At 44.9% G+C, this 27,656-nt stretch overlaps 2 protein-coding genes across 3 annotated transcripts; both read right to left on the bottom strand.

Annotated features, from left to right (window-relative positions):
- Nucleotides 1-1,429: 1,429 nt before the first annotated feature.
- On the bottom strand, nt 1,430-14,368 carry atn1 (atrophin 1). 2 transcript variants are annotated; one of them, XM_080500733.1, is made up of 10 exons: nt 14,290-14,368; nt 12,216-12,351; nt 11,609-11,710; nt 11,084-11,203; nt 8,065-10,889; nt 7,327-7,543; nt 5,680-7,192; nt 4,072-4,239; nt 3,772-3,952; nt 1,430-2,199 (listed from the first exon to the last, which is right to left on the bottom strand). In XM_080500733.1, the coding sequence occupies exons 2-10, from the start codon at nt 12,240-12,242 to the stop codon at nt 2,166-2,168; spliced, it is 5,187 nt and encodes a 1,728-aa protein (XP_080356859.1). In that variant the 5' UTR covers nt 12,243-12,351; nt 14,290-14,368; the 3' UTR covers nt 1,430-2,165. The 2 variants fall into 2 exon arrangements, with proteins under 2 accessions (XP_080356859.1, XP_080356860.1); XM_080500734.1 differs by having other exon boundaries at nt 4,096-4,239.
- Nucleotides 14,369-17,318: 2,950 nt separating this feature from the next.
- LOC308133386 (gamma-enolase-like) lies at nt 17,319-24,442 on the bottom strand (the record flags this gene model as incomplete). The annotated part of the gene is made up of 12 exons (XM_080500738.1): nt 24,357-24,442; nt 23,879-23,974; nt 23,689-23,747; nt 23,511-23,580; nt 23,228-23,361; nt 22,540-22,762; nt 22,257-22,454; nt 20,440-20,516; nt 18,921-19,045; nt 18,704-18,812; nt 17,553-17,611; nt 17,319-17,388 (listed from the first exon to the last, which is right to left on the bottom strand). The coding sequence occupies exons 1-12, from the start codon at nt 24,439-24,441 to the stop codon at nt 17,319-17,321; spliced, it is 1,305 nt and encodes a 434-aa protein (XP_080356864.1). The 5' UTR covers nt 24,442.
- Nucleotides 24,443-27,656: the final 3,214 nt, after the last annotated feature.

The following is a 27,656-nucleotide window of genomic DNA, read 5'->3' as shown; positions in this document are numbered from 1 at the left end:
TAAAGAAGTTGGGATGAATGTACATTAGACTTCCAGCTTCCTTCTGTAGTGAGGGATGAATTTTAAGCAGTTTATTTGTGTAATGCGTTAGATCACATATACTATCAAGTGATGCTGGTATCCTCAGCTCTGTGCCACTGCAATACGGTCCTTGTCAATAATCGTGACGAAAAATAATTTCGGAAACCACGTGGACGCTCTTCAAAACTCTGTGACATAAACGTTATCTGACATTCCACGTCGTAACTAAAAGTAGATCGCGGCGAAAGAATAAACATTATTTGTCCCAGATTTGAAAAACAACGGCTGCTAATAATAACCTTTTTAAATACGTCCAAAATATCCAGACATGTGGAACCATGAACCGTATCAAATAGAAACCTGTGTTCACACAAAGCTCTCATGTATTTCATCCACACCTTCCTACATGTTCTCGTCTCTCCCTGAGAAAACGACTGATGGAGTGCTAAGAATAACCCCCAGATGTGATGTCACCAAGAGCGGAAATCAGATTTGTCCTGCTGGAAGATACTTTACATTATGTTGGCATACTTATTCAAGGTGACTTATAATGACACACAACCTACATACCACCTCATGTCCTCCGCACTATATATCTAATTATAACGCCATCAATCAGTGTCAGATCAAAGTATGGATTTTTGGTTTTTATTTCATGGTCGGAGGGAGGTGCAAACATAATTAATTCAGCCGGATTAAATCAAAGAAATTTAAAAAAGCTGGAATGATATGAAGTTTGTTTAGCGGGATCTGGAAACCAGGACTGAGCAAGTCTCTGAATGTTAGGGGCCGTATGCACTGATCCATATCTGTCTGAAGGCGAGTCCTCTGGCCAGGCACACACACACACACACACACACACACACACACACACACACACACACACACACACACACACACACACACACACACACACACACACACACGCACACACACAGAGCCTTGAGCCCTCAGCAGTGGCTGTAAATCACACTCTCACAGCTCCTCCTTTCTTCCTCTTTTCCGCTTCTCCTTCTCTCTCTTTCTATCTATGTTTTCTTTTCTTTTCATTTTTACAGTGTGGCGAGGAATGCTCGCTCTACAGGGTGGCTGGTGTTCACTGGAGCGACTCAACTCCCATGTCTCGCACTCATCCCATGTGTCTCCTATTAGCTACACTCACCAAGACAGAGAGGGAGGGAGGGACCCGATGGAGAGAAAGAAGGGGAGTCAGAAAAAAAGAGAGGGGGAGGGGGGAAAAGAGAGAGAGAGAGAGGAATTTGATATGCTTTGTGCATGAGTGACTTGTATAAAACAAAGACAGGGAAAATAGCCCGAATGTATGTGGGGGGGGGGGGCTATGCACACATAAAGAGTCAAGTAACTAGCAAAAAAAGATTATAATTTATTTCCGGATTTTTTTGCCTTCATTTGCATCTTGTTTCACAAGGTAAATCGAAAATAAAAAATAAAAACCGACTGCCATACCATGAAAATGTAAAAAAATAATACAAATAATATGTGCTGTATATATAATTATATCATTATCAACAAACAGACGACATTAATCATAATAACAATACTATTGATCAGAAAACATAACGGAACACTAAATTGCTGGTCTCATGCATATACAACACCCCTCAGATACAAACGAGGGGGCAATTACTAAAAATAGAACCAAAAGTTCCACCAGGTCAGAAGAAGCGCCTATAGCTACATGCAATGACATAAAAGAGACTCATGTACACATTCCTTCTGGCATCGAGTATTTTACACATACCGTACTTCACTATTGCCGCCCCCATCTAATATACTGTACAGAGCACAATACAAAAACAGGACTGGAGTTTGGAGAACATTATGCAGGAAAGCGCCGGAGTCTGGTGCAGTCAGCAGAGGCTGTGTGCAACATTGTCACGCCCTCCTCCCTCTTCGTGCTAATCCTTCAAAATCTTCTTGTTTTCCTTCTCCACAAATTCCCCGTCCATTAGTCCAGCTTTTGTAAAAGGTCTTTATTCCCTTCATTGTTTTCAGTGCTTTTGTTTTTGCTGCAGTTTTTTTGTTTGTTTGTTTGCTTGTTTGTTTTTTTGTAATTATTTCTTCGTTTGCACACTTATCTCCTCGTGGGTTTTCTCCATGCCGCTCTTTGTCGTGCCCCTCCCTCACAGGCTCTTGTCACTCTCTTTCTTCAGGTGACTGGAAAGTTAAAGGACAAAGTCACATTAAGGTGGAGGCGAAACTTCAGGCGAGGCTGTGGTTACTGTCAGTGATGTGATTTTACACAAGTTAACATCAGAATGTGACTTGAGATGAAACACGTTTTCCTATGACATTTTATTCCCAGTATTTTAAGAATAAATCATGGCTAAAAAAAAATAGGGAATAAGTAGAGTTTTAAATGGCGTTTTATTTAAATATAATGCACAATTTATTACTCTGTGTAATTCAAAATTACATGATGAAAAATCTGAAGTAGCATTAATAGACCTGATCGTTATGGGCCTTTAGATGAAGGAATTTTCATAGCGAAAGAATTTTTACACATCAATACCGTTTGTTGTGAAAGTGAAATAAACTCATTAATATGTAGCAAAGTGAGTTAAGCATTAGAGTTATTGACGCAGGAGAGGTGGAAGCCCTGCCTGACTTATAAGTTCAAAAGACAATTTGCTGGGGATCCTCCCGACGGTAATTTAGTAGAAGTAGGGACACGCTGTCCACATTGTCCACTCATCACCCATAGCATGTCGGATCCTGATTATGATGCTTCTGGGGAGGCCAGGGGCTGCAAAATGTCACGAAAACTGTTCACTCATTCACGGTGCAGCACCATGATATTTGCTCACAGTCATTGCTCTATAGTTTATATATATATATAAAAAAAGAAAAAGCTTTAAAGCCTCAAACCATTTACATGATTGAATGTTTTCCTCCAGGTTCATTTATGAAAGTGATATCAGGCATTTTCGGCACTGGTAATATTTGTACAGCCTCCCTACCTCATGTGTATTTATGTAATATTCACCATTTTCTCAAGTGGAGCCAGTGAATACCTATAAATGAAGCTACATAGAAAATATTAACTTGGCTTTTGATTATGGCAGGTTGAGGAAGACGCACAAGTCTTCACACAATACTACCAAAAATACCCAGAACATAAAATCTAAACTCAAAGGCTTGGATTCATGGTTTCTTGTCCCATGATAATCATTTTGCAGTTTGTTGCTGGCTGATCTGCTTGTTTCTCTCTTTACTGCCTCCTCACCGCAACAAGTCAATGCAGACAGGTTCTCATAAGAAATTAAGAAGTCATTTGTGGCACTGTTGATTTTATGTTCTATAATTTATTTGAATGTAAAGCAGTGTGACATAATTTTGTTGTAATGAGCAATACCAAAAAAACTAAAGAACTAAAACCAATCTAAGTTGCATTGAAATGATACTTTCCCTTATAAGCCACACACAAATCGCCAAAGGTTTTGTTAGATGCATTCAAGTAAATTTCAAAATCAATAAAGTGCATTCAAATGCTTTTCCAAGGTTTGTTTGTGTATTATAATTAAAGGAAATAAAAAAAAATAATAAATACCCACAGCCTCCTGAAGATCTGATTGGACACGAGTTTACAAGTTTCCAAGTTGAACATATCATTAATTTTTTTAGAAAAATCAACCAGATAAACAAAAATTGAGGCACAATTACACGTAGGGCAACATTCATTGTCTCCAATGACGGACACACGGTTGGGACAGTAGTTCATTTCTGTACCTGTAATACTCGTCCTGGGTGAGGGAGTGGTGGTGATGGTGGTGGATCCACTGTTGTTCCAGGGCCAGTCTCTGGATCTGCAGCTCTGCGCTCTGGGCCTGCTGCATGGCCTGGAGCTGATGGGCTGCTGACATGGGACCAGTGAGGGAGGAAGGCTGGGGCAGGTCACGGAAAGGAGCGCCTACCGTCGGGTGGGGGGGGGGAGAAAGGAGGAGCACTATGTTTAGTCATCATCACCAGCGTCAAAATGAGTCATTATAAACATTTTCTGTTTTTAGAGGAAGAAAACTGAACGAGTACATGGACGAGGAGCCTTCTCCTCACCGAACAGCTGTTGGCGGAGCACCTCGCTGTCAGTGAGGGGGTGAGCCAGGATGGGAGTGCCGAGTGTGGCTCCTGGGTAGGGGAGGCGTGCCAAAGGAGACCCCGACGTCAACGGGTCCATCAGGGGGTGAACCCCGCCCGCCGCTAGATGCCAGTGATGTAATAGGAAATACAGGAATTATTTAATAGGAGTCCAAGCATCTTGTAACAATGTAGAAAACCTCTTGGGAGACTTTTTGCCAATAGAGGAACACAAAGTCTCTCCCACAGTAGCTAATTATCACAATAAGGCTCAAAATACCACTTCTTAAAATAAAAAAAATTATTCTGTCTCGACATAAATGCAATTTATGTTGCAAGTTGTGACTTAACTATTGCCGTCTTCATTTTTCCGTCAAATTCTGTTATCGTTTCTTTATTTACTTGTGTTCCTTATTTAGTTGTGTCTTGAATTCAGTTTTCACAAAAGGGTGGGAAGAGATAACGGGACCATCATGGACTTTACTTCAGCTGTAGAAGCAGATTGGGCTCAATTGATAATGTCTTTTATGTCTTTATTTGTCTTGTTCCCAACATGCATTACATTTGAATGACCCTCTTACTTTTCAACCCATCCGCTTGTACACCTTTTTCTTCTGTTGTTAAAAAAAGAGAGAGAGAGAGAGAGAAAATGATAATAAAAAGATTTGAAAAGAAAAAAAAAATTCTTAATATATCTTTGCAGCGGACCTATTGTGCTTTTGATAATGCTCTTTTCTTTCTTATAACTGATAATCTTGCAGTATTGGAGCCCAGAGAGTGGAATCATAAGGTTGGTTGATTGTCTTAAAAATACATCTGACTAATGTAAATGTTGGGTTTGGAAGAGTGCAAATGCAATATATAGTCATCTGCACCACAGCACAGAAAAATCACAAAAAATTAAGCTGATATCATGTCCTGATAATTATAGAGAGAGCTCATCTTGTTTGAGACTGATGATTTGTATTAAGACTTGTATAACACAAGTGTAGATTTTAAACCGTGGAACACGAAAAGCTCTCTTGTCTAATAAAAATAGTATTTCAAAAAAAAAAATGAACGTGACATTGTAAAAGCCTGAATGTATGACTAAACAATAACCAGCATCAGCTGCAGTCACAGTGATATTATATCTTGCTGAGCTACCCCCACATAAAAACACACAAGATAATAATTAGACTGGAGTCAGGATGAATGAAGTGTGTTCATTCATTTCAGTATTGTCTCATTCCTTATGCTTGTCAGTGGTACCGCGAGCTATTTTTTGTCATGAATTACTAAATATATTGTCTATTACATAAATTATTTAAAATGCTATTTTTGAACGCATATACATGTGAAGGTTGGCATTTATTGTAGACTCACGAGTGAAATAACGTGCCATGCAGTGCAATTCGGTCACAATTCTTTTTAGGCGTTTCTACGGCTCTGAAGAGTAAATGTGTACATGTTATAACTTAGAAAAGGAGTCTGTGACTTTGTTGAGGTTAACACGCATGTGAAATCACAACATTTATGAGAGTTAATGGTGACAAAGACACCATAGTTAGTAGCAGTTGGTACCTGTGTCTTGCTGGTGCAGGTGAAGATGTGAGTGGATGTGTGAATGCTGGTGATGATGGGGCGTCACGTTCAACATCTGAAGGCGCCCCAGGTTCTCTCCTCCACCTCCTCCACCTCCTCCTCCTCCGCCTCCTCCACTTGTTCCGCCTCCACTTCCTCCTCCTGCGCCACCTCCAGCACTTCCTCCCCTCTCTCTCTCTCGCTCTCTTTCTCTTTCCCGCTCTCTTTCCCCAAAGGCCGGCAGAGCTGCCCGGTCCCGCTCCCTCTCCCGCTCTCTTTCTCCGCTCCTTTCTCGTTCATAAGAGGCAGGGGAGCGAGTGGGAGTCGGGTAGTTCTCGGGGGGAGCGGCGGCAGCGGGGGCTGGTGGCAGGTGAGAGGACAGGGAGCTGGGAAAAGAAGAATGGGGGACCGGGTGATGAAGTGAGGCGGCACTGGAGGTCGGAGGAGCGGGCTGAGAAGGAGCTGGCGGAGGAGCCGCGGGGGCTGACGGGGCAGCTGGCGGGGCAGATGAAGGGTGAGAGGGGAGGGAAGATGGGAGGAGGGATGAAGGGGGCGGATTGGACAGGGACTGTGGGGCAGGAGGGTTGGGAGGTCGTGTTATTTGGGCCAGGGCTGGGTTCTGGAGGTGCGGGGGGCCAGGTGGAGCAGGAGGAGGGGGAGTGCCATAGAGTGACACCTCATTAGCTGCCGCTGCGCTGCCGCCAAGAAGCAGAGAGTGTGCATGGGCATTGGCGTGCGCGTGAGCGTGTGAGTGAGAGTGAGCAAGAGCGAGCGCTGCAGGATCGGGCATGGACCCTGGCGGGTAAACCCGCTCGTCACTCTTAAATTCGAACCCTTGCTTCATTCGATCTCGATGGGCGGCCACGGCATGCGGAAAGCCGACTCCCCCTAATCCCGCACCCCCGATCCCTCCGTGCACGTGGCCTCCTGCCATCCCAGGGTGGCCACCAACGCCTGGTCCACCTTCGAGGCTGCCACCATATAAAAAGCCCAATATGGCCGCCGCTGTGGCCGCATCGGTGGGAAGGTGATGTGGGTGGGCTAAAGCGTGATTCTGAAACTGAGGGAGGAAGAACGACGGGTGGACGTGAGGATGGCCGTGATGCATTTGTTGATGGTGCGCCTGTGCGCGACTCGCCACCCCGAGAGGAGACATGGTATGAGGACGAGCATATTCACTCAGAGTTCTCAGCGCTGGGGTGTCGGGGCCCAAATATGGACCTCCTAAACCAATGCCCAGGGCCCCCTGGTGGCCTCCAACCACTGCTGATGCCCCGCCCATGGACGGTATGAGGAGCGAGTGGGGAATTGAGTGCGCGAGGGAGGGATGGAGGTGGTGTGCCGGAGGAAGATGAGCATGTGGATGTGAATGATGGGACTGCGGGTGAGGGGGAGGATGGGGGACGGGGTTGCCCGAGGAGGAAGACGAAGGGTCCAGGATGATGGAAGAGGAGGGAAAGAAGAGAGAGGAGGCCTGGCGGCCTCCTCCGGCAGCGTTGACATCCTTTTGCTGCTGCGGACAAAAAGGAAGAAGCCGGTAAATCACACGTGCTTGGATCTGCTTTCCTCCCTTCCCATTAAACTGATCAATTTTATCTACATTGAATCCATTAAACCTGACATAATTATCACCCGAGATGTGCTCACCTGTAGATGTCGATCCAGCTCCCTCTCGCGCTCACGCTCCCTCTCTCGCTCCCGTTCTTTTTCTCGCAGGTCTCTGGCCCTCTGCTCGACCTCCCGACGAGCCCTCTCAATCACCTCATTCCTTTTCTTCCACAATTTGGAGCCATCTAAAGGGACGAAGAGGACATCACTGCGGGCGCAGGAGTTCCCGCTGCCTCGGTCAAGGACCTTGTGAAACCTAGAATCAGGACAGAAAGCAGTAAAGTACATCATCATTACAACCATCAGGAGTAAGTATCACCATCAAATGATTGTCATTACTGTTAATTGCAGGGGACTGACAATAGACTACTGCCGGAATATGTCCTCAAACCTGAATATCAGTCAATATTTCAATGGATTAAGTAGATTTTTTTTTTTTTTTTAATGGACTTTGCATTGAGGCTTGCAATGAGAGCTACAGTTAACACTCGCTTACTAGATTTGTAATGATTTATTTCTGAAAATATGACATGTAATTCCACTCATGGGTTGTGGTTAACTTATAGCCTAGCACATAATTTGTAAAGATTGTATTAAGGCTCGGAAAATAAAAAAAACAAATATCATAAGTTAGCTGTGGATTTTATTGTCTACTACATCCTGAAATCCCTTGTAAAACTTAATTGGCTTTTTGTCAAGAAAATCAGGCTCATGCTAACATCTGGATTGTTTTGCATTCACACTGCTCTCTGTTTGGAGGTGTCGGCTTAACCTTACCGTGCTGACTGGCTGGCGTGGATCGGAATGTCTACGGGTTTTGGTTCAGGTGAGGGACTTCTCAACACAGGTGGTGGGCTTTCATTTTCCTCCCTCTCTTCTATTGGCTCCTCCTTGATGACAGGCGCAGGAGGCGGACCTGACTCTGAATGTCCATCTCCGCTGGGGAGAGTGGAGCTTGAGGCAGATGTCGGGATGCTGTTGTTGTTGGTGGAGTTACTAAGAGGAGGCGGTCCCTTTGAGATGTTTTGAGGCGAGAGTGACTGCGAGTTGTTATTGCTGCTATTGGATCCGCTACTGTTACTGCTGTTCGCCATGTTGCCACTGCTGTTCCCGTTGGAGTGATACGTCCCACTGAACGGAGGGTGGTTGTTCAAAGTGCTATGGAAAGGTGAAGGGCGGCAGCCAGGTGAACAGCTGGAGGACACGCCTGGTGCGGGAAGAGGCATGTTGGCTACGGAGGAGGAGCCAGGAGGGAAGGATGAGAAGGGTCCCATCTGATTGGTGGAAGGGCTGGACAGGGGCGAAAGTGGTGTTGGCGGAGTCTGGGCTGAAGACTGGTACTGTGGGGGACGCACTCCAGGTGTCATACCTGACGTAGGAGGCTGCGTATGAGAGGCTTGTGGCGGTAGAGCAGATTGAGGCGGAGGAGGAGGGTAAGAAGGATTTGACGGGTGTCCGTGGTGGCCGGAGGAGGAGGACGGTGACAGTGCAGGAGGTTGATTTGGGCCGCCACGGTTTTGGTACAAAGCAGACTCCCGCAGGCTCGAGTCCCTCTCTCTTTCTCTGGGCCCTGGCGGGTAGTGGGGGTGAGCCGGGTGGGGGTGCTGGGTTCCTCCGGGCCCTGAATACTCTCGTCCCATGTTTGGAGTTACCCCAGGGGAGCTTAAGTACTCTCGGTTTGTGCCAGTGGAAGGAGGCGCCCCAGCGGGAAAGTCTTTTCCTCCGGTGGGAGGGTACTCTCTGTGAAAGTGGTCTGCTCCGGAGGAGGGCGTTTGTGCCTGGTCCATGGGAGGAGGGAAGTCCCGGTTCGATGAGTTTGGGGGATGTGGGTGGGGGTGTGGGGGCAGGGAAGAATGGGAAGAATGACTGGGATTGTTTTGGGGTGATGCAGGTGGGTCACGGTTCAACATGGGGGTGACAGGTAGCCCGCTGGCTGAACTTGGGGGGTTTCCCTGTGGAATGGAGTTGCTGTTAGTGTTACTGTTGCTTACAGCCTCTCTTGTCTGGCCCCCAAACTCACTCCATCTGCTTCCATCTTTGTCTCTGGGATGCCCCCCTCCAGTTCCAGTGGGGCCAAAGTCTCTACTCTGGTTTTGGTTTGGCAGATTAAATTCCCTTCCTCCTTCACGTTCTCTTTCACGCTCTCTGTCTCTGAAAGCTGGAGCAAAGTCTCTTCTTTCTGGACCTAAATTTGGCCCATCTCTTGCTGGACCTTGAAACTCACGGTTTTGACTGGCTGGTAGACCCCCAAAGTCCCTGCCTTGTATGCTGTTGGGCCCACCCATCCCACCGCAAGCACTATTGCTATTTCCCCCGCTACCATTGTTGCTGCTGTTGCCAATCGGAGTAGAAAACTCCCGGCTGATCTCCCTCCCCCCACACTCCCCCCTCACTCCCCTCTCCCTCTCTCCTGCAGCCCCCCTCTCTCGGTCCCCTCCCCCTCCGGCGTACCTGGGAAGGTACTCCCTGTGGGGGTGAGGGTGAGGATGGGGGAGGTAAGAGAGGTGGGAGGAGGAGTGGCGAGAGGACGGAGGGTTGTAAACAGAGGGAAGTTGTTGCTGTTGCACCGGGGGCTGGTGCTGCGGTTGGTGTGGGTGGTGGTTGCCAGGGTAACGGGTGTAGCCCCAGCTCCCCGGGCAACCAGTTGCTGTGCCACCCTGCCAGCCGGTGGAGCTGTAGTGGTGAGGGTGGGTGGAGGGCTGGGTCTGAGGCTGGGACTGGGACTGGGGGCTGGTCTGGGGCAGTAGCGATGGAGGGGTGGACTGAGTCTTTTCCATGACTTTGTCCGCTTTTTCTATTTTGTCTCTTTCTATCTTAACCTCAGCAGGCAGGTTTTGTCCCCCAAGTTCCAAGGGCTTCAGGGCAGGTGGAGGAGGAAGCGGTGGGGGCAAAGAGTGCTGAAGGTTGGAACTATTGTGAGAAAACTCCCCTCCGGAGATAGTTGTCTTGGTAACGCACTGCGTGTTGGCTTTGGGAGTCATTCTGTTGCCACTGAGCGGACCGTCAACAGATACCGGTCCACCATACTCGACTTTACACATCAATTTGGAGTCCAAGGAGAAATAAGACTTCCTCCCACTATTGCTGTCATTTGACGAATCTCCTGCTCCGCGGAGCGAGGGAGTCAGACCGGCTGAGGAGCAGGGAGTGGAGGAGGGTTTGAGAGATGAACAGTCCTCAATTCTTGCCTCCACATCTCGCTTTTCCCCATCGGTGCAGGACTCCTCCCCTCGCCCCTCCCGTAGCACCCTCCTGTCCTCCCCTGCCATCTTCCCCGCGACGCCCTCTTTACTTTTCTCCCGGTCTCCTTGCTTTGGTGAGTCGGGGCCATCGGAATCAGAGTCCAGGCTCCCCAGAGGAGAAGCGGAAAGACTTGGAGATGAGGAACGATTGTCCTGGTCTATGTCCCGCCCGCTGCTCAGACTACTACTGCTATTGGCCAGGCTCCCAACCACTGAACTCCTGCTGCCCTGGGATTGGCCGTCTTCGTTGTCACTCTCGCGAGATTGGCTGGCAACTGAGGTTGGAGGTGGAACAGTGGAAGGAGCTGAGCTGTCAGTCGAGTGTGTTGATGTTGGAGGGTTCGGGGTAGAAGCCGAATCCTGACAACAACAAAAAATCATTTGTAGATGAAGGAAAATTCAGACGTTGAGAATCCGATGAAATTGGCTGCTGATTTATGTAAAAATAGATCATATATAGTTTAATCAGAAACAGTGACTTTTGTGTTAATTTAGCTGAATCAAAGCTTTATAATGGGTCTTTATATAACAAGTTGACAAAATGTAACACAAACCTGAACTTTCTGCCTCTTTGGAGGAGACACAAGTTCCTCCCCCTCACTCTCTGATGAATCATGCCCTTGTGATCTGCGACTGAAGCGATTTCCAGCCAATTCCTCACCAGCACCTCTTTGCTAAAACAACACAAGACTTTTAATTCTGGAGTGACGCTTTTGAATCCCTAATAGGCCTATATCTGTTTTTAGAACAAAGCCACAATTGCATGCACACACACATACATGAACGTACGCATGCACCCCCCCCCCCCCAACACACACAGGCACACGAATTTTCAAACATGAAACATCAAAGATTTCAAAGAGCTAGGTGTAAAACACACAACCGAACAATTCTGACACTGCAAGGGTATGTCTGTGGCAATCACACCGATGACTCATACACTGGCAGCAAACACACACAATTCAATATACAGGCAGTTCTTTATTCCTCATGACTCTTGTTCATGCGTGCATACATGTTAATTTATGGTGACTACAGCTGCAGGAGAAAAGAAAAAAAGAAAAAGGACAGGCTCTAACCGTTTGTCTGTCATTGCGTTCGGAGCGAGTGGGGCTAGTGTGCGGACGTCTGCCCCTTCTCTCCTCACTCGCCCCCCGCCGTCGCCCACTGCGCATGGGCATCTGCAAAGCAAAGAAGAGCAAAAAAAAAAAAAAGAAAAAAAAAAAGGCAAGAACATCAGGTGGAGGAAAGGATCAAATGGTTAAAATGGACCAAAAACATATGCGCTTGTTGAAATTTGACAATATGATGATTACAGAGGAAAAACAGTTAATTCAAGCCCCTCAGAATTAAATAAATTCAAGGTGGAATGAGGCAGGGATAACAACCGTAGAATAAAGAGGAACAGGAAGGTGAAGGGAAGAACAGGCCACAAGCAGAGGCACAACGGATAATCAATTGTTGTAATGTAAAGAGTCATGTTTAAACATAAAACTGGCTTTCTTTAGACTACACTGTTGACTTCCCAAGCTTACAAGTTACATTTTCACTTTTTTTGTAAATATTATCACATATTGAAGTTACTATGATGCAGCGAGGCTGCATAAATGCACTACATGGAAAGAATAAGCCAGGTAGACAATTCCTGACATCATTGTGAAGAGCAGACGCAGGCCTGATGCATACCGATTCTTTGTGTGTCCTTGTTTTCATTATTTCGTCTTTATAACGTCCATTTTACAACACAAGCCATTGTAGGGAGTGAACTGCTTCCAGTTGCCTACTGACCAGGGATTGTTACAGCATGAGACCTACAGAAAACCTGCGAAGAAGCATAAACAAAGAAGGCATGATTCAGTCTGCATGGGAATCCCACTGAGAGCTCAATGTTTGCCATGAAGCGTCGGCTCAAGGAAAGGATGCAGTAAGAAACAACATCACTTATCTGCACCGAGTGCGGAGTTCAGGCATTTGTAACGTCGTGCAAAACATAACCCGCTTACAATTGCTACAGTACAGTTACAACATTCAAAATTCCCAGCATACTTCACACTGTATCGACACCACTGCTTTTCAACTACGCCGACAACAAGTCTCCTCTGTGCCTTCTGTCTTCACCCACAATAGGCCTCGCTGGCAGGATGCACCAATTTGAGTCCAACCAAAAGCGCAGATTATTGATGCAAAGACACAAAAACCTGCTGATTGTGGAGACTGCGTTTTGGGATCCCAGTCCGCAGAAGGAGAGGAAGTCAAGCAAACATCTTGGTGGGGGTTATAGGGCCACACCCCCTCCTCCCACCTTCACTACAACAACCCCAACCCACATCCACTTGTGGTTAACCCACATGACCTGGTTATGGCCAGCAGAAATCGCATGCTTATTTATCCAGCGAGCCATTAGGGGGAAATGTACAATGTCAAGATCATTTATCCATGTGGCTATGCCCCAACAACATCGGTGGACTACTTTGAAGGGGCCCGTCTAATCCATTCATTCATGTACCACTATGGTGGAAAAAATGGCTCATGTATATTGAATGAGGTTATAAATAGTGCACGCTGGCGGATGAAAAACGAACAGTTAGCAAAGCTAACGCACACTCTGCTGGGTCGCAGTAAATATGTGTAAATGCATTTAATCAAAGCAACCAATCGCCTGTAAATCCTGTAGCAGCACATGGCTATGCATTAATTAGAGCATGCTGCAGTGACCAGTTCAGTTTTAAGAACAAAAATCTTTACAATGCGTTAGTAATTCAAATAGAACAACACGTCTGGAGGTGATGTAGAGTGTGTACCCCCACCACCACCTCCACCACCACCCCCCCCCCCCCCCCCCCCCTCTAATTAACATAGACATGACTAAGTTCATGACACAGGAGTAGAAAACAGCCAGTGCCTTCTGGGTTTCTGTACACAATGCCTCTCAGTTACAGGTGGCTGCTACCGGCCTATGTCTGTGGTCCACTGGCTGGTCCTTGACCATGGTCAGTAAACAACTAGGAGGCAAAACACATCACCAGCTCACAGCGGCGTTAAACACCTCTACTGCCACTGCACAGGAGAGCAAGGAAAGAAATGGAAGAAACAAAAAAAAAACACACACACATACACAGCACATGCATTATCAACAAATTTGGCCACTGCATGTGATGCAAAAAGCAGCAGCATGCAGTTGCTCTGCTTACATCACCACCGCAACGACTCTTTCTTCTTTCTCCCTACGAATGATATTGATACACATGCAGAGAGAGAGAGGCGAGCGGCCAAGAGCTGCTCCCGGTGAAGCCCCTCGCAGACTCGACCGCGGCGGAGCACCGTCCATCGACGGAGGAGAGTCGTGCACACGGCAGCACATACATGTTCACGATCAGAATGGATGCCTGTGCAGAGGGCTGTTTTCCAAGACCCCCCTAGCTCATCTTAAAGGCAAAGGGGAAAAAAAAAAAAAAAAAAAAAAAAGGGGGGAAAGAAAGAAAGAAAGAAAGATGATATGGAAATGGCGAATCATGGCATTTCGCACCGGCTCTCCCTTCTCCTCTCTGGAATGTGGGTGCGCGTCGTGCACTCTTATTCTCTAACAATAATTCACCGGGTGCACAATTCAACCGTAACGCAGGAGTAAAGATGATCATTAACGCACAAAGGAAAAAAAAAAAACAGGGAGGGAGAGCACAAACGTGGCCAAGCAGGAACAGCTTCCAAAAAAAAAAAAAAAAAAATGCAAAGTATAAGCATCCATTTTCCTTCTCCTTACCTATAATATCCAGCGATGCGTGCTCCCACTCTCACTCTCTCCCTCTTTCCTTTCTCTCCCTCTTGTTTTGTCGTTTTATGTTGCACGCTGACACGCACACCTCAGAGCCCGGGCGTCTGTCAACACGAGCTTCTGCTGGCTCATATTGCAACGGGCTGCGACCATAACAATAATGCAGGAGAAATCTCCTGCTAGTCGTTGCAGGACGAGGGAGAAGAAGAAGAAGAAGAAGAAGCAGAAGAAGAAGAAGAAGAAAAAAAAAAACCAGGGGTGCCAAGTGAAGACTGTACAAATTGATGCGTACCCTAGCCTCTTCCCCACCCCCTTTCGCCCCCTTTTTTTTCCTCTCTTGCCCCCCTCCCCTCCCCTCTTTCCCACCCTACCTACTCCCCCCCTCTCTTCCTCTTAAGACGACTTGCACTTTTTTTTTTTATTTTTTTTTTTTTAACACTCCTCTCCGGTCTTACAGTCACAATTTTTTCGCGGAGGGGTGAGCCGGAGAGAGGGATGCACGTCGGGTGAGAGAAAGGGAGAGAGGAGAAGGCGTGATTTGCATAAGGAGAAGAGGGGGGGGTGTGGGGAGGAAGAGGAGGAGGGAGTAGTGAAGCAGGGAGAAAGAGGAAGAGAGGCGCAGGGGAGAGAGGGCCAAAACTCTGAAGAGGGAGGGGATCTGGAGGGAGGGTCTCTTCTCTTCTCGTCTCTCTGCTTGCCGAGTCCCTCCAGAGTCACCTTTACTGTATGGAGGCTGAATAACTGTCCAGCCCGGGGAGACACCGAGCGTCCTGCAGGTCTTTGTTCCTCTGGGCTTCACGTCGAACCAGCAGCTCAACTCAGCGAGCAAACATGGGGTCTTTAAAAACACACAATTTCACCAGTATTTCTATATATATCTATATATGTATATATAGATATATATACATATATTTTAAATAAAAGTGTGAGCGATTTAACAAAGACGCTCCCACAACTCGTTTGTGATAATTAAACAATTGATAAGACGTACAAGTCAGTGTGTGTGTGTGCGTGCGTGCGTGCGTGCGTGCGTGTGTGTGTGTGTGTGTGTGTGTGTGCGTGCAGCAGCTTCTGGTCTGTCTGGGAAAAGCTTGCGCCGGTGTGTCCAGTCAAGCGGCTCTGCAGACCTCTCTCTCTCTCTCTCTCTCAATCTCTCTCTCTCTCTCTCTCTCTCTCTCTCTCTCTCTCTCTCTCTCTCTCCCCCTTCGCGCAGCCCCCTGTCCCGTCTCCTATTGTGTGGTATCCATGGCAACCCAGAGACTGTGAGCAGTGCGCCTGCGCGGCTCCAGCTCCCCCCCCCCCCCTTCATCATCACCTTCATCATCATCACCACCACCACCACCAGCAGCAGCAGCAGCAGCAGCAGCCAGGGCTGCGAGACACTGCCGGCTCGCGCTCCCTCTGCCGCTCGGTGCGCGTCACGACAGCGCGTGCAGGCTGATGACGCCAACCTACCTGGAGCCTCGTGTCGCGTGCGTGCAGATGTGCTGTCGGTTGGCTGCCCTGCTCAGCCACGACGTCACCAAATGTAAGTAATTCAAATGTTTATCTGCGGAATATTTTCCTTTATTGAAACGTTTATGACGGCGAAATACTTTATAACATTCATGCAAGAGACTGTTCTGCTATGTCAGTACTTAAAAACAGATATCTTTTATTCCCCTTTATGTGTTTGAAATTACACCCTCAAATTATTTTATAAAGTAAATCAAGAAAAGTTCAGCCCAAATGTATTTTTTGCTGGTTGTGTATTTAATCTGTTTTAAACAAACACTGTGTTAAAATTACATCACGTTCGGAAATTCATACAGGCACTACCACCATAGCTACCATTAATAAGTTATATTAGAAATAAAAACACCTCTAGAATCTTCCTTTGTTCTCCTTTTAAAATTATTATTGTCATTTGTTTTCCTCGTATTTGTTTTGAAGATAATACAGCAGCTACTGCATTTGAAATAAATAAATAAAAATCACAAGCAAAACAAGATTACAGGTGTTAATGGTAGTGATGTAGTGATATGACATAAAAGTTAATATGATTTCTTAATATCATGAAGGCTGCCTGCACAACAAACACATACAATAACGCTTCACACCACATGAAAGCCCTGAATTAAATCAAGATTAGTTTCTGCTGGGGATTTCGCCTGCTTGTTAAACATGTGACAACAGTCTGTTAGTGAAGTACATGCGCCAGGTCGGTTTGACAGTGAATATAGACTCCATTTAATTAAACTGATAGATATTAAATGAACTTCTGATTGCAGACAGTTCTGCGATGACAAACCGTGCCATGACATTCCTCAGCAATCTGTTCGACTATCATAACTATCAAGCCTAATGATACTATTATCACTGTGAAAATGTAGAAGTATAGCAAGTAGTTATCACGTATTGGAGAAGGCAATAATGTGTTTTTTTTTCTTCCTTCTGCTTGTTTCATAACTAATTTAATGATTAATCGCCCCTTGATTGGGGTACCTATTCTCATCAAAACAAATACACAAGGAGGTTCTGCTCAGAGGAACATAAATTCATCTTTTTTATTGAGTTGAACCTTCGACAGACAGAGATAATCACCATTTTTTTTTCAGCAAGCGAAGGAATAAGGAAAGGAGGAGGCAACAACAGGGCACAAAGATCAAAACACGTCTGCAGCGAGTGGAAAGGAGAGAGTCGGAGGGTTTGGGAACGAGAACGAAACGAGCCCATCAGGGGAGGCGACACTGTGCTGAGATGTGAAACACTGATTTCTTTTCCCTCTGTGAGGCTTTTGTTCAGGATTTGCTGCAGCTGCAGCCGTAGTCATTTAGCTCAATCACTTGCTTAAGCATCAGGTCAATATACAGTAGACACACTGTATTATCCCGGCATTTAATGTATCTGCAAACTAATTAGTCTTAATGCGTTTAATTGTGTGTTCGGGGGCCTTGATAAGAACGAGCTGTCTTAGTGTTATCTATCTGACATGGAAATATGACATGTACTGTATGTATGTGTGTTGCTAATGGCTCTCAAAGGGCACTGGGGTTGCGGAAGTTATGCCCAGCAAAGTGGGCCTGGTCCCCCAACTCTTCCTCAATCCTGGGATGCAGAGGAGGGAAAGGTTTGGAAGAAGACAGAGGGGGAAATCAAAGCAGGAAGAAATACATTAAAGTGGAGGAAAAGAAGAGAAATATAAACAAGGAATGGCTTTTTTTTTTTTTATATATATATACATATATTCAGTACATGCAAGGAAAACTCACCTCATGAGCTGATTGTATTTGGCCAGACGTTCAGATCGACACGGAGCTCCAGTCTTTATCTGGAAAATACCAAAAGATATTGACGTGATGCAACGTTATCACCAACTGACTGGTGACGGCCTGAAGGTTAGACAAGTTCAGGTTAACAATGAACAGGGTGGTTTAAATGCACAGATGGAATTTCACCAAAAGGAGATCGATAAAGTTTGCTTTCTGGTATTTCACATGTTGTTCAGCAACTTTTTGGTCATGTAAAAAAAAAACGTACATTTAAAAAGCATTCATTCGTCAAGAAAAAAAAAAGCTTTTTGACTGCTCAATAACCACTAAACAATAAGTATTAGTAGTTAACCACTGTGATATTAGCATTCAATGGCTCACATCTTGGGGTGGATATATCATCTACGTCTCACATTATTATTTAGACATCTCAGTGGAAATAAACGTTTCCTCATCTTGCTGTTCATGGGTGAGGTAATTATTTCACTTCATAAACAGGGTGACTTCATTTCCCACCGTCAACATTAATAATAGCTTGTCCACCAACTGCTTTATTTTTCAGTGCAGTTCGTAATCTATTCAGCTGAATCCTCAACAGTTTCAGTGGAATGAAAATGGTGAATAACACCATTCATCAGTTATCATATGGGCCAACGTTGTTTCCAGTTTTCTACAGTGAAAACAATACGAAACATCTTCAAAATGATATAAACAAGTTATCGCCTTCAGTTTCTTTTCAGATCACCTTCTGGATTGAGTTTCATATTCATCTTGACAGGTGGCAACGTTACGTAATGATTGACATCACTTAACATCGACATACTCCCTCTGGCATTCAGAAACGCCGTTTTGTATAATGTGGTTAATACTGCATTACATGGTCTTATTCATCAGTTTATTCCTGAACAATATCACAGTTGAGACGCCACCACACCGCTTTATTTAGTTTTATTGCTGTTTTTTTTTTATTGCCTTGGATCCATTCAGTAATATTGCTCTGTCTTGTAGCGGCATTATGTTATTTTGTTCGAAGTTATTTATACAGAAAAAGCCAAGAACAACTCACAGTGTGGATGGGTCAAATGCACAAATTTATAAAACAACTAAAGTTGGATGAAGGGAAACACTTTTCATGGATTTTGCAAGGTTACCTGTCCAGTGCAGAGCCCCACCACCAGGTCAGCGATGAAGGTGTCCTCCGTTTCTCCTGAGCGGTGGCTCACCATCACCCCCCAGCCATTCTCCTGAGCCAGCTTACATCTGAGCGACCGCAACAGAATAAACACGCGTGTGTAATGTTCAGAAAAGCAGATGTGGCTCCCATGTTTTTTGTTTTGTTTTGAATGCACACAAAAAATTGGGACTCACGCTTTGATGGCCTCCGTGACCGACCCGATCTGGTTGACCTTGAGGAGCAGGCAGTTGCAGGCCTTGTCCTCCACGGCTCGCTGTATCCTCCGCGGGTTAGTGACCGTCAAATCATCTCCGACCACCTGCACGGGACACACAGTGATGTGTATTTTCTTTGCCACAAAAGTGCCGGTCAGATATCGTTGTTGATCTAGTTCTGGGGAGGAGCGGTTGGTTTCGTGCACAAGCCTCAGAGCAAGAATGTCCCCCAGTTTGAGTCTGGGAGTCTAAAAACAAGCATTTGAGGCTGATTATACATAGCAGTGTAAAAAAAAAAAGGAAAAGAAATGAGTAGTTTATGGGTCTGCAGCCCACAACTCCACAGCATCATGCTGCTCTTGTGTCTGTCTGTAAGGACTCCCTGTAGCGTCCCCAAAATCATGTGTGAATAAACTGTTATCGTCATTGTACACTCAGTTTTCCTGCATGGCCAACGGCATTTCAAAGGGACCCTTAACTTGTAATTTGAGGGAAGAGATGTGACCCCCTGCAGGCATTGTGCTCTGCAGGCCCACCTTCTCTTATGTCATGTTAAGTTAGCCCTTGCTAAGCTAAACATTGATGATGTAATTTGCCGATAAACTACGAAAGACTGCCTAGTATTGCTCTGTGACGGACTGGTGACCCGTCCAGAGTGTGTTCTTTCTTTGCACGTGGTCATTTGGGTTCGGTTGGAGTGTCCCGCAACCCTCAGTTAGGTAAAGTGGTATTACAGATGGAAAAATGGGGGGGGAAACATACATTTTCTGTAGAAAATAATTACAAAAGCTCTACTGCAGTAAAACTGCAGAAGTAAAACAACCAGAAGATACACTTTAATATTAACGCAAGGCATGAGTTTTGTTGGTGTGGTCATTGATCAGGTTATTTATCAGGCAACAAAAATAAAACATACTGTTTTATATAAACTACTTTGTAAAGATCTCATGATTTGTGTCAATAATTTAATGAAGTGTTTTTCAATCGAAGTGCTGCAAAGGCCAGCGGAGATAATTCACCTCCAGAAATACTCACAATGCTGTGATTGAGTGCACCTTTATTAGTGTTTATTAGTGTGTAATTTAATTCACACTTCAATATCATTTACACAATTTAATCTGCTTTCTTTGCTCCTTCTAAAATCACAAGTTATTACTGAGCATACAAATCCTATTGTTTTACTTGTTTACCACACAAATTAAGTTAATGTGTTTTTCTTTATTCTATATTGTTTTGGGCAATGTGCTTTGAACATGGACAATTTATGCATGTAAATAGAATTGACTTCCAGCTGCTGACAAACTGATGAAATATTGAAATATTGAAGAGTAACTAACATTCAGAGCCGTTTTTGAGAGAATAGTTTCTATACAGTACTTTCACTTGTAATGTAAATGCAATATAACCAGTGGAATTGCAATATATCAGTAGTTCGACTTGATAAAAGTTTTCAGTACCCTTGCTATCTCTGGCATAACGACGTATCGTGATTTCTCACCTGGATCCCCACTGAGCCTGTGAACTGTGACCAAGCAGGCCAGTCATCCTGATCGAAAGGATCTTCAATGGACACCACTGAAGGTAAGGAAGAAAGATACATTTATTTTGCAGCCTTTAGTTATATACTTGTGTATATATCACAGTTCTCATGGTGGCTCCTTCTGGCGGCAGCAGCCTCTCTGGCTCTGTTTATTTGGAAATATTTCTAAATGTTTGTGTAAGTTTGAGCCTTGAAGTCAGTTACATGTGTTCACAAACCCAGAGTGGATATGAGTGTGGTCTGTGGTTTCTGTGGCCCGTGGACATTACAGGCACTCAAGGCTGGGCTCTGGGTTCACGACTGGCACGAGGAAACATTGTAAACAGTGTGAGCGAAGCGACGGGAACAGAGGAAATCTCTGAGGGAACCGTCGCGGACTAAAAGCAGAGGGCTGCCCATCAGAATGTAACATCCTGAGAGCTTGACCAACCGGCCTGTGAGGGAGTTATTCCGAGCTATAGAGCACCGCACGGGATGTTTATAACTATTTCCCTCAAAATCTGAACACAAATCAACGACTCATGAGCTCCTATGGGGTCAACTGATACGTGTGCAGATGTGCTGCAGTTTGATTCAGGTGAGGGCGTCAGGCGTTTGAAGTAATTATGATGATTGCACTAATGTTTTGTTGTACGGTGTCCGTCTCATTTATTGTTTCATTGTGATACTTTAGGCGTGTATTTCCCTTTTTCCAGAAACACCAAAAATCAAGATGGAAGTAATGAATGTGAATTCCTCATACTACTGCAATGAAGTGGTTGATGTTTGGGGCTATTTGCACGGTTTACATTATCATATTATTATTAAATCTTTTAATCTTTCCTAATTTACACAAAAATCCACAATCCACATATTCTAATGTTCATTTGAGGTGTGCTTTAACTTCACTAATTTAGATTTCAGATGAGTAAATTGAGTCAAATATCTCCTGTTGACAATGCAAAACAGCATGCAAGTAACCTGTGTGAGAAGAATACCCTTTTCTTGAGGACAATTCCAATGTTGTCTCTCTAATTGTAATTGAGTACAAGTTTTAAGTACTCCTTCCGCCACTACAAATAATTAATTCCGACCGTTAAGAAGCACAGGTTATCATGGGATTACAAGTGAGGACTTTAATCTCTCCACTCACTTCACACATCGCCACATACACACACACACACTTTCCCCACAAGCAGTTTGCACACCATTGACAGGGTAAAGAGCCACATCAGAGTAGCACCCCGTGTGCCAAATATGCACTGTAGCGCATAATTAAAACCTCTTTAACAAGCTCGTGTGTCAGGAGGGGAGAACAGCCTCTTTCCAGCTCTCTTTTTCTCCCTTCCATCTAAAAGCCAATGGAAGAGATTCGCCAATGAGAGAAAAACAACAAAAAAAAAAAAAATAGGCAAGGAGTGACGCAGTTTCACCGAATCTGTCTTTCCCTGAAACAGTAAAATAAAGATTTGTGCCTTTTTTTTTTAATTGATACATTCTGTGAAATAGCTGGTCGAGTCATGTTCCGCACAAAACCATAAAAACGTGATTGACACTCCCATCACATCTTGATATCACATTTTGATATAATCTCATGGGTGGCAGTAACTCAGCTGGACAGGTCGTCATCCAATACCAAGATTGTGTCAATGTGTCCTTGGGCAAGGCATTTAACCCCGAGCTGTTCCTACTGGGATCAGCTTGTCTGATCACGTGATGCCGTTTTTAGACTTCTGGCGCGCTAAAACGCACGCTATACAAGTAAAGTCTCGGCGCCATTTTTCCCCAGCACACACCTGGGTAGTTGTTGATGAAGCCTTGGTAGATGCTGGCCAGCTCGTCAGCACTGATGTTGCGCGCGGCGTTGGGTGGAGACTTGAAGTCCAGGTCATACTTCCCCTCGCTGAAGAACTCTGAGGCGGCGACGTCCATCCCGATCACCACCTTATCCGTGAAGCCTGCTTTCTCGATGGCGGTTTTGATGAGCTCCAGTGCTGATGGAAGCAAGAGGAACGGGTCGGATTGTGTGGATGATGGTCAGTTGGTCAAGGGGTGTGTTTCGGCGGTCGTTGCAGTTACCTTCGCTGTTCTCCTGTATGTTGGGAGCAAACCCTCCCTCGTCGCCCACGTTGGTCGCATCCTGACCATACTTCTCCTTGATGACGTTCCTCAGAGTCTGGTAGAGCTCCGCCCCCATGCGCAGGGCATCCCGGAAAGACTCCGCCCCGACGGGAAGCACCATGAATTCCTGCATGGCCAGTCGGTTTCCAGCATGGGAGCCCCCATTGATCACATTAAAAGCCTAGAGGAGGGGCAGGTGAGGGATATTTATAGCTGCATGTTTCATTTAGGACAGAGGGGTTGTTTTTTTTAAGTCTTGGACTATGATCCCCTCTTTATAAAGTGTGAACCTCACACACCCCAATACCCAACTCTACTTCTGCTAAGTAGTACATTTTGGTTGAATGGAAGACTTCCGAATGTTGTTTTTTTTAACATCTTAAGATTTTATTGTTAATTGCTTTTGGGGCTCATTAGCGATATCATGTTTGGTAGCTATGACACACGGTTTGCAGTGAATCCTATTTTGCTATTTTAATGAATCACTTCTTAAACAAAACAAACAAAAAAAATATTCACTTTTAACCTTCATTAATTTATTTTTTTTATCTTTTTCAAATTCGAAATGGGTCAAATGTCCGCCTATAACAGCAGACACCTATCCCACACTTACATAGGAACACATATGATGATACATATAACTCACAGGGACTGGGAGGACCAGCTCTCGGTTCCCTGCCAGATCAGCAATGTGGCGGTACAAGGGGACACCTTTCTCCGCTGCGCCAGCTTTGCATATGGCGAGAGAGACTCCCAGAATAGAATTGGCCCCAAACTTAGCTGAAGGGGGGGGGGGGGGGGGGGGGGGGGGGGGGGGGGGGGGAGAGGCGAGCGAGTCAGTACATGGATGCAGCTGGTAGTCACTGGTGCAGAAACATGTCAGTTCCCATATATTGCGTCAGTATGCATGAGCTGTGAAGAGCGCTTACATTTGTTTTCAGTGCCGTCCATTTCGATCATCACGTTGTCCAGCTTGTCCTGCTCCAGCACACTGATTCCCTGAAAGCAAAGCGAGATATGTCGAACACGCCAGAGGTATTCATTTTAAATATGACCTTGCTCTTTAGTACGCTCCCGTGTTCTGCAGTGTAAATATTTGCGACTCACAGCCTCGATGAGCGCCGGTCCGATGGTGTCGTTAATGTGAGCGACAGCCTTGGTCACACCTCAGACAGCAGGAGAGATATTTTTTAAAAACACAAAAAAACAATGTCGACTGAAGAAGAGAGGCAGGAATACATTCAAAAAAAAAAAAAAAGATGTAGAAGTGAATCAGACACATCTCGTAAGTGCTCACCTTTGCCCTTGTAGCGAGTCTTGTCTCCATCTCGGAGCTCCAAAGCCTCATAGATGCCCGTGGAGGCTCCACTCGGCACGGCGGCCCGAAACAGACCTGAGACACGGGTCAGAAGATTGGTCGGTGAACTGAAGAGGGATTTGTACAACACGACATTGACATTACACGAATCAGCACATTAGATTTATGAAATGTTGTTTATATTTAGACAAAAAGAGCTCATGTAGAAACTCATGTTTCCACAGTAAAACAGAACCGATGATCCAATAGAAGGCTTTCGAGAGGACAAGAGAGATTTTTGCACATTTTGTGGCTACCATAGGTTCTCCTATATGCTATATGGGTGATTTGTTTGCCACCTGCAACCTCACCACGAGATTCTACTTAATGTTACACATTGCACCTTGAAGGAAAATTACATGGAAAAAAAAAACCTTATAGGAAAAACAGATTATTTTTAGTGAATTTGTTTGTTAACCTTTTCCTGTATGCAGATCAACTTCCACAGTGGGGTTTCCCCTGGAGTCCAGGATCTCCCTGGCAACAATATTCACTATTGACATCCTGGAAAAAAACACCAAAAAAACACAAGGGAGCATCAGGCTAATTTCTCCATTCGTTCTGCAGATTACAGCTCAGTGCTCGTATTCTAAAAAGGAATCACAGACTTGTTTCATTTTATTCAGATTTGCACGATGAATTGAGAACTGGGGCAAAGGAGGAGGTGTCTTTAAATGCGGTTGCACACAAAAAATAATGTTCCGACAAACATCAACCGCAGCCGTGGAAGAGCTTTTTCACTGCAGCCAGCGGAAGTGTGACGGTGCCTCGATTTGACATTAGTCACAAGGACTTCACACTGTCTTCTTCACATGAACACACATTGTGATGATGGTGACGCAGCCTTGGGGACGGAAGAGCTGTGGAAAACAGGCACCGTAGGAAGACATACACACACACACACACACGCACACAAACAGCCGGAAGAAACACACATCAAAAGCAAATAATGGGTACCTGTTCAGAAAAAATAAAAATCTACTGTCAGCCTGTTCCAAAACCACAAGTTCAATTTCTGTGCTGCTTCAGTCAGGCACTGAGGAGGCGAGCCAATGGAGAGATGAGGTGTGAAAAACAGAGGTGGAAAGAGATGAGGAAAGACGGGGGGGAGGAGGAGGAGGAAGCTGAGAGGGATGGAGGAAACGAAGGAATAGATCAATCTTTTTAAACGTTACCTGCAGCGTGTTTGAAGCCTGCTGGAGAAAGTGAGCGGATGTGGGCGAATGAGAAGGAGCGACGGAGGGAAGGGGAGGTGGGAGGAGAAGGGGGTGCAAACGTATGACACACAGGGGGGAGGGGGGGGGGGCGTGTGAGTCATTGGAAGATGGAGAGACGGGAGGAGGGATCGAACCGAGGAGAGGAAGAGGAGGATGGAGTGGAACGGGGTGGAATTGTGTGGATTTCTTTTGGTGTCTGTGAATATGCAGGGGGAAAAATAAAAAATAAAATAAACGAAATAAAATCTGCGTTGTGGCTATTTTTGATTTTGACTCCTCGTCGCAGCCTGCGTTTTCCACACCGGGCTCGTGGCGCTCTGGCAAGCCTGTAATTTGTTTAGCTCTGCGTGCTGTGTGTACATCTGTTCACTACAGTAACGTGCATGACATGTGATAACATTATCCCAGAAAAATGTGTACACATGAATACGTAATCTGACGGGACTGTCAGACACATGCAGTGCTGTTTGTTATTATCCATGTAAAGGCTTTGCTGGAAGAAGACAAAAAAAAAAAAAAAGGAAACACAGATCTGTGAACTTCAAATGTGGATGAAATACAGACGATATCACAACAAAGAGACCACACATCCCGGCAAAGACGGCATATGATCGGCTGCCTTGTCAGGACCGTTAGAGATCTGATGATGGTGATTAAAGGAGACAAGACGACAGGTAGACAGGTGACAGGAGCTGCTGGAGAGGGTGGGTGTGCATGTAAAAATAGTTGTGGTTGTAATTAAAGATACAGCGGGCACAGACGGGAGGCAGACAGGGAGCCCGCCGCAAAGGGTGATTAGTCCAAAAAAAAGAGAGAGAGAGAGAAAGTTTATCGTGGGTCGCTCCACTTGCACTCGCCATCTGGATGTCCTGCAAAAATGGTCGCAAAGGGGAGAGGGGTGGGGGGGGCTACGAGCATGTGTACAGCTTAATTATCTGTTCGCTGTGCAGATTGGCACGCCAGTCAGCCACACTGAACTCGGATCTGTTAATACAGGTCAAGAGGAAGTAAAAGATGAGGAAACACATACAGATTTAAGTGTCAATATTCATTTGCCCTTCCACCTTCTCCCATTGGGGGGGGGGGGGGCGCAGCACTGCGGAGAACAAAGATGCCCAGTCATTCCCACCCCCTGCTACCTCCATTTTATTTTTTCTCAAAACATTTGGGACAATTTTACAAATCAATTTTCATTTCTCTTTCTTTCTTGGAAATCAAAATCAAAGTATTTTTTATATATCATGAATGTATTGAAATACGTGAAAAAGTCATTGACATTCCAGGACCTTCCAGTCAGGAGTTTTAGGAGAAGTGAAACACAGGGATGTCAAACATGTGACCCATGTTATAATAAAAAAAAAAAAAAACAACCAACCATTGTAAATGTGTTTTCTATATTATTTACAGAGAAGTGCTTGAGCAGACATAATGGCGCTCAGACATGCAGTCCATCTACCTTAATGCTGAAGTAGCAGTCGCGTCAACGCTGGCTTGTCATTGTGCATTTGGAGTCATTTGCTCTAAGAGGCAGAAAGCTTTCCTCAAGATCAGCAGAAAGGAAAACATCGTAGCAGATAAGGTTTTTATATCTTTCACATTCCGGTTAAAAAAAAACCAAACAAAGGTATAGTAGACTGTAGTTCACGCAGGAGGAATCTGCTTAATTTCTAAATTTCTCTCATTCTTATTTAAGATTTTCAACTTGTTGAAATGATATCCAACTAATTTTAGAGTTTCTACTTAACATACAGTATTTGAACAAAGAGAAAACATAGTTGTTTTATATGTTTGACCAATATTTAAGAGGTCCAACCAATTCAGTATCAAACCGAACTCAATGTGACCTCTCAGCTAAAATCAGCTGGTTTTCTTGACGACTTTTTATGTATTTATTTCTAAATGTGTGAACTGTATTTTTCTGACTTGCAGTGTGATAAACTGTCACTTCATCCCTGATCTCCCTTTTCTCAGAATGTCTTATTTAAACTTGGATGACTTCCTACAAACCTGGTGGTCGTGTTCCGTAAATCACAACGTTGTGATTTATGAATGAATGAAGGAGTGAAGCTGATTAGAATTCCTTACTTGGTAAGAAAACACCAGTTGTAGTGAGTCATGATGTTTCTTTCCAGATCTCCTTTCACATATTATCAGAAGCAGCAAGTCATTTCAACCTCATTTTGGAATTTCCTCTGCAATTCTTCGGAATTTTCACAAAATAATCTAAATTCAGTACAACATGGTCAAAATGCCTTTTTCACTATTTGACCCTGTGGTTGCAGTGACGGAAGTAAACGAGGACTACAGGTTTTGATTATGTTCTTACCTAAACCTAGAAGACACTCATTTAAGAGCTATATCGATGTAGTACATGTATACATTTGTCTGGAAGTCACGTCATTCTGTATTTATCGACCACACAGCGGAAGTTGAGGAAGAATTGTTCAGAGTATCAATCTAAAAAAAAAAAAAAAGTCAGCTGCCTTATCAAAAAACACTCT

This window comes from Blennius ocellaris (genome assembly GCF_963422515.1).
Source record: "Blennius ocellaris genome assembly, chromosome: 8".
In the NCBI taxonomy this organism is placed as follows: Eukaryota; Metazoa; Chordata; class Actinopteri; order Blenniiformes; family Blenniidae; genus Blennius; species Blennius ocellaris.
Note: the sequence above shows the minus strand (reverse complement) of the source record. Positions and strands in the feature narration are given on the sequence as shown.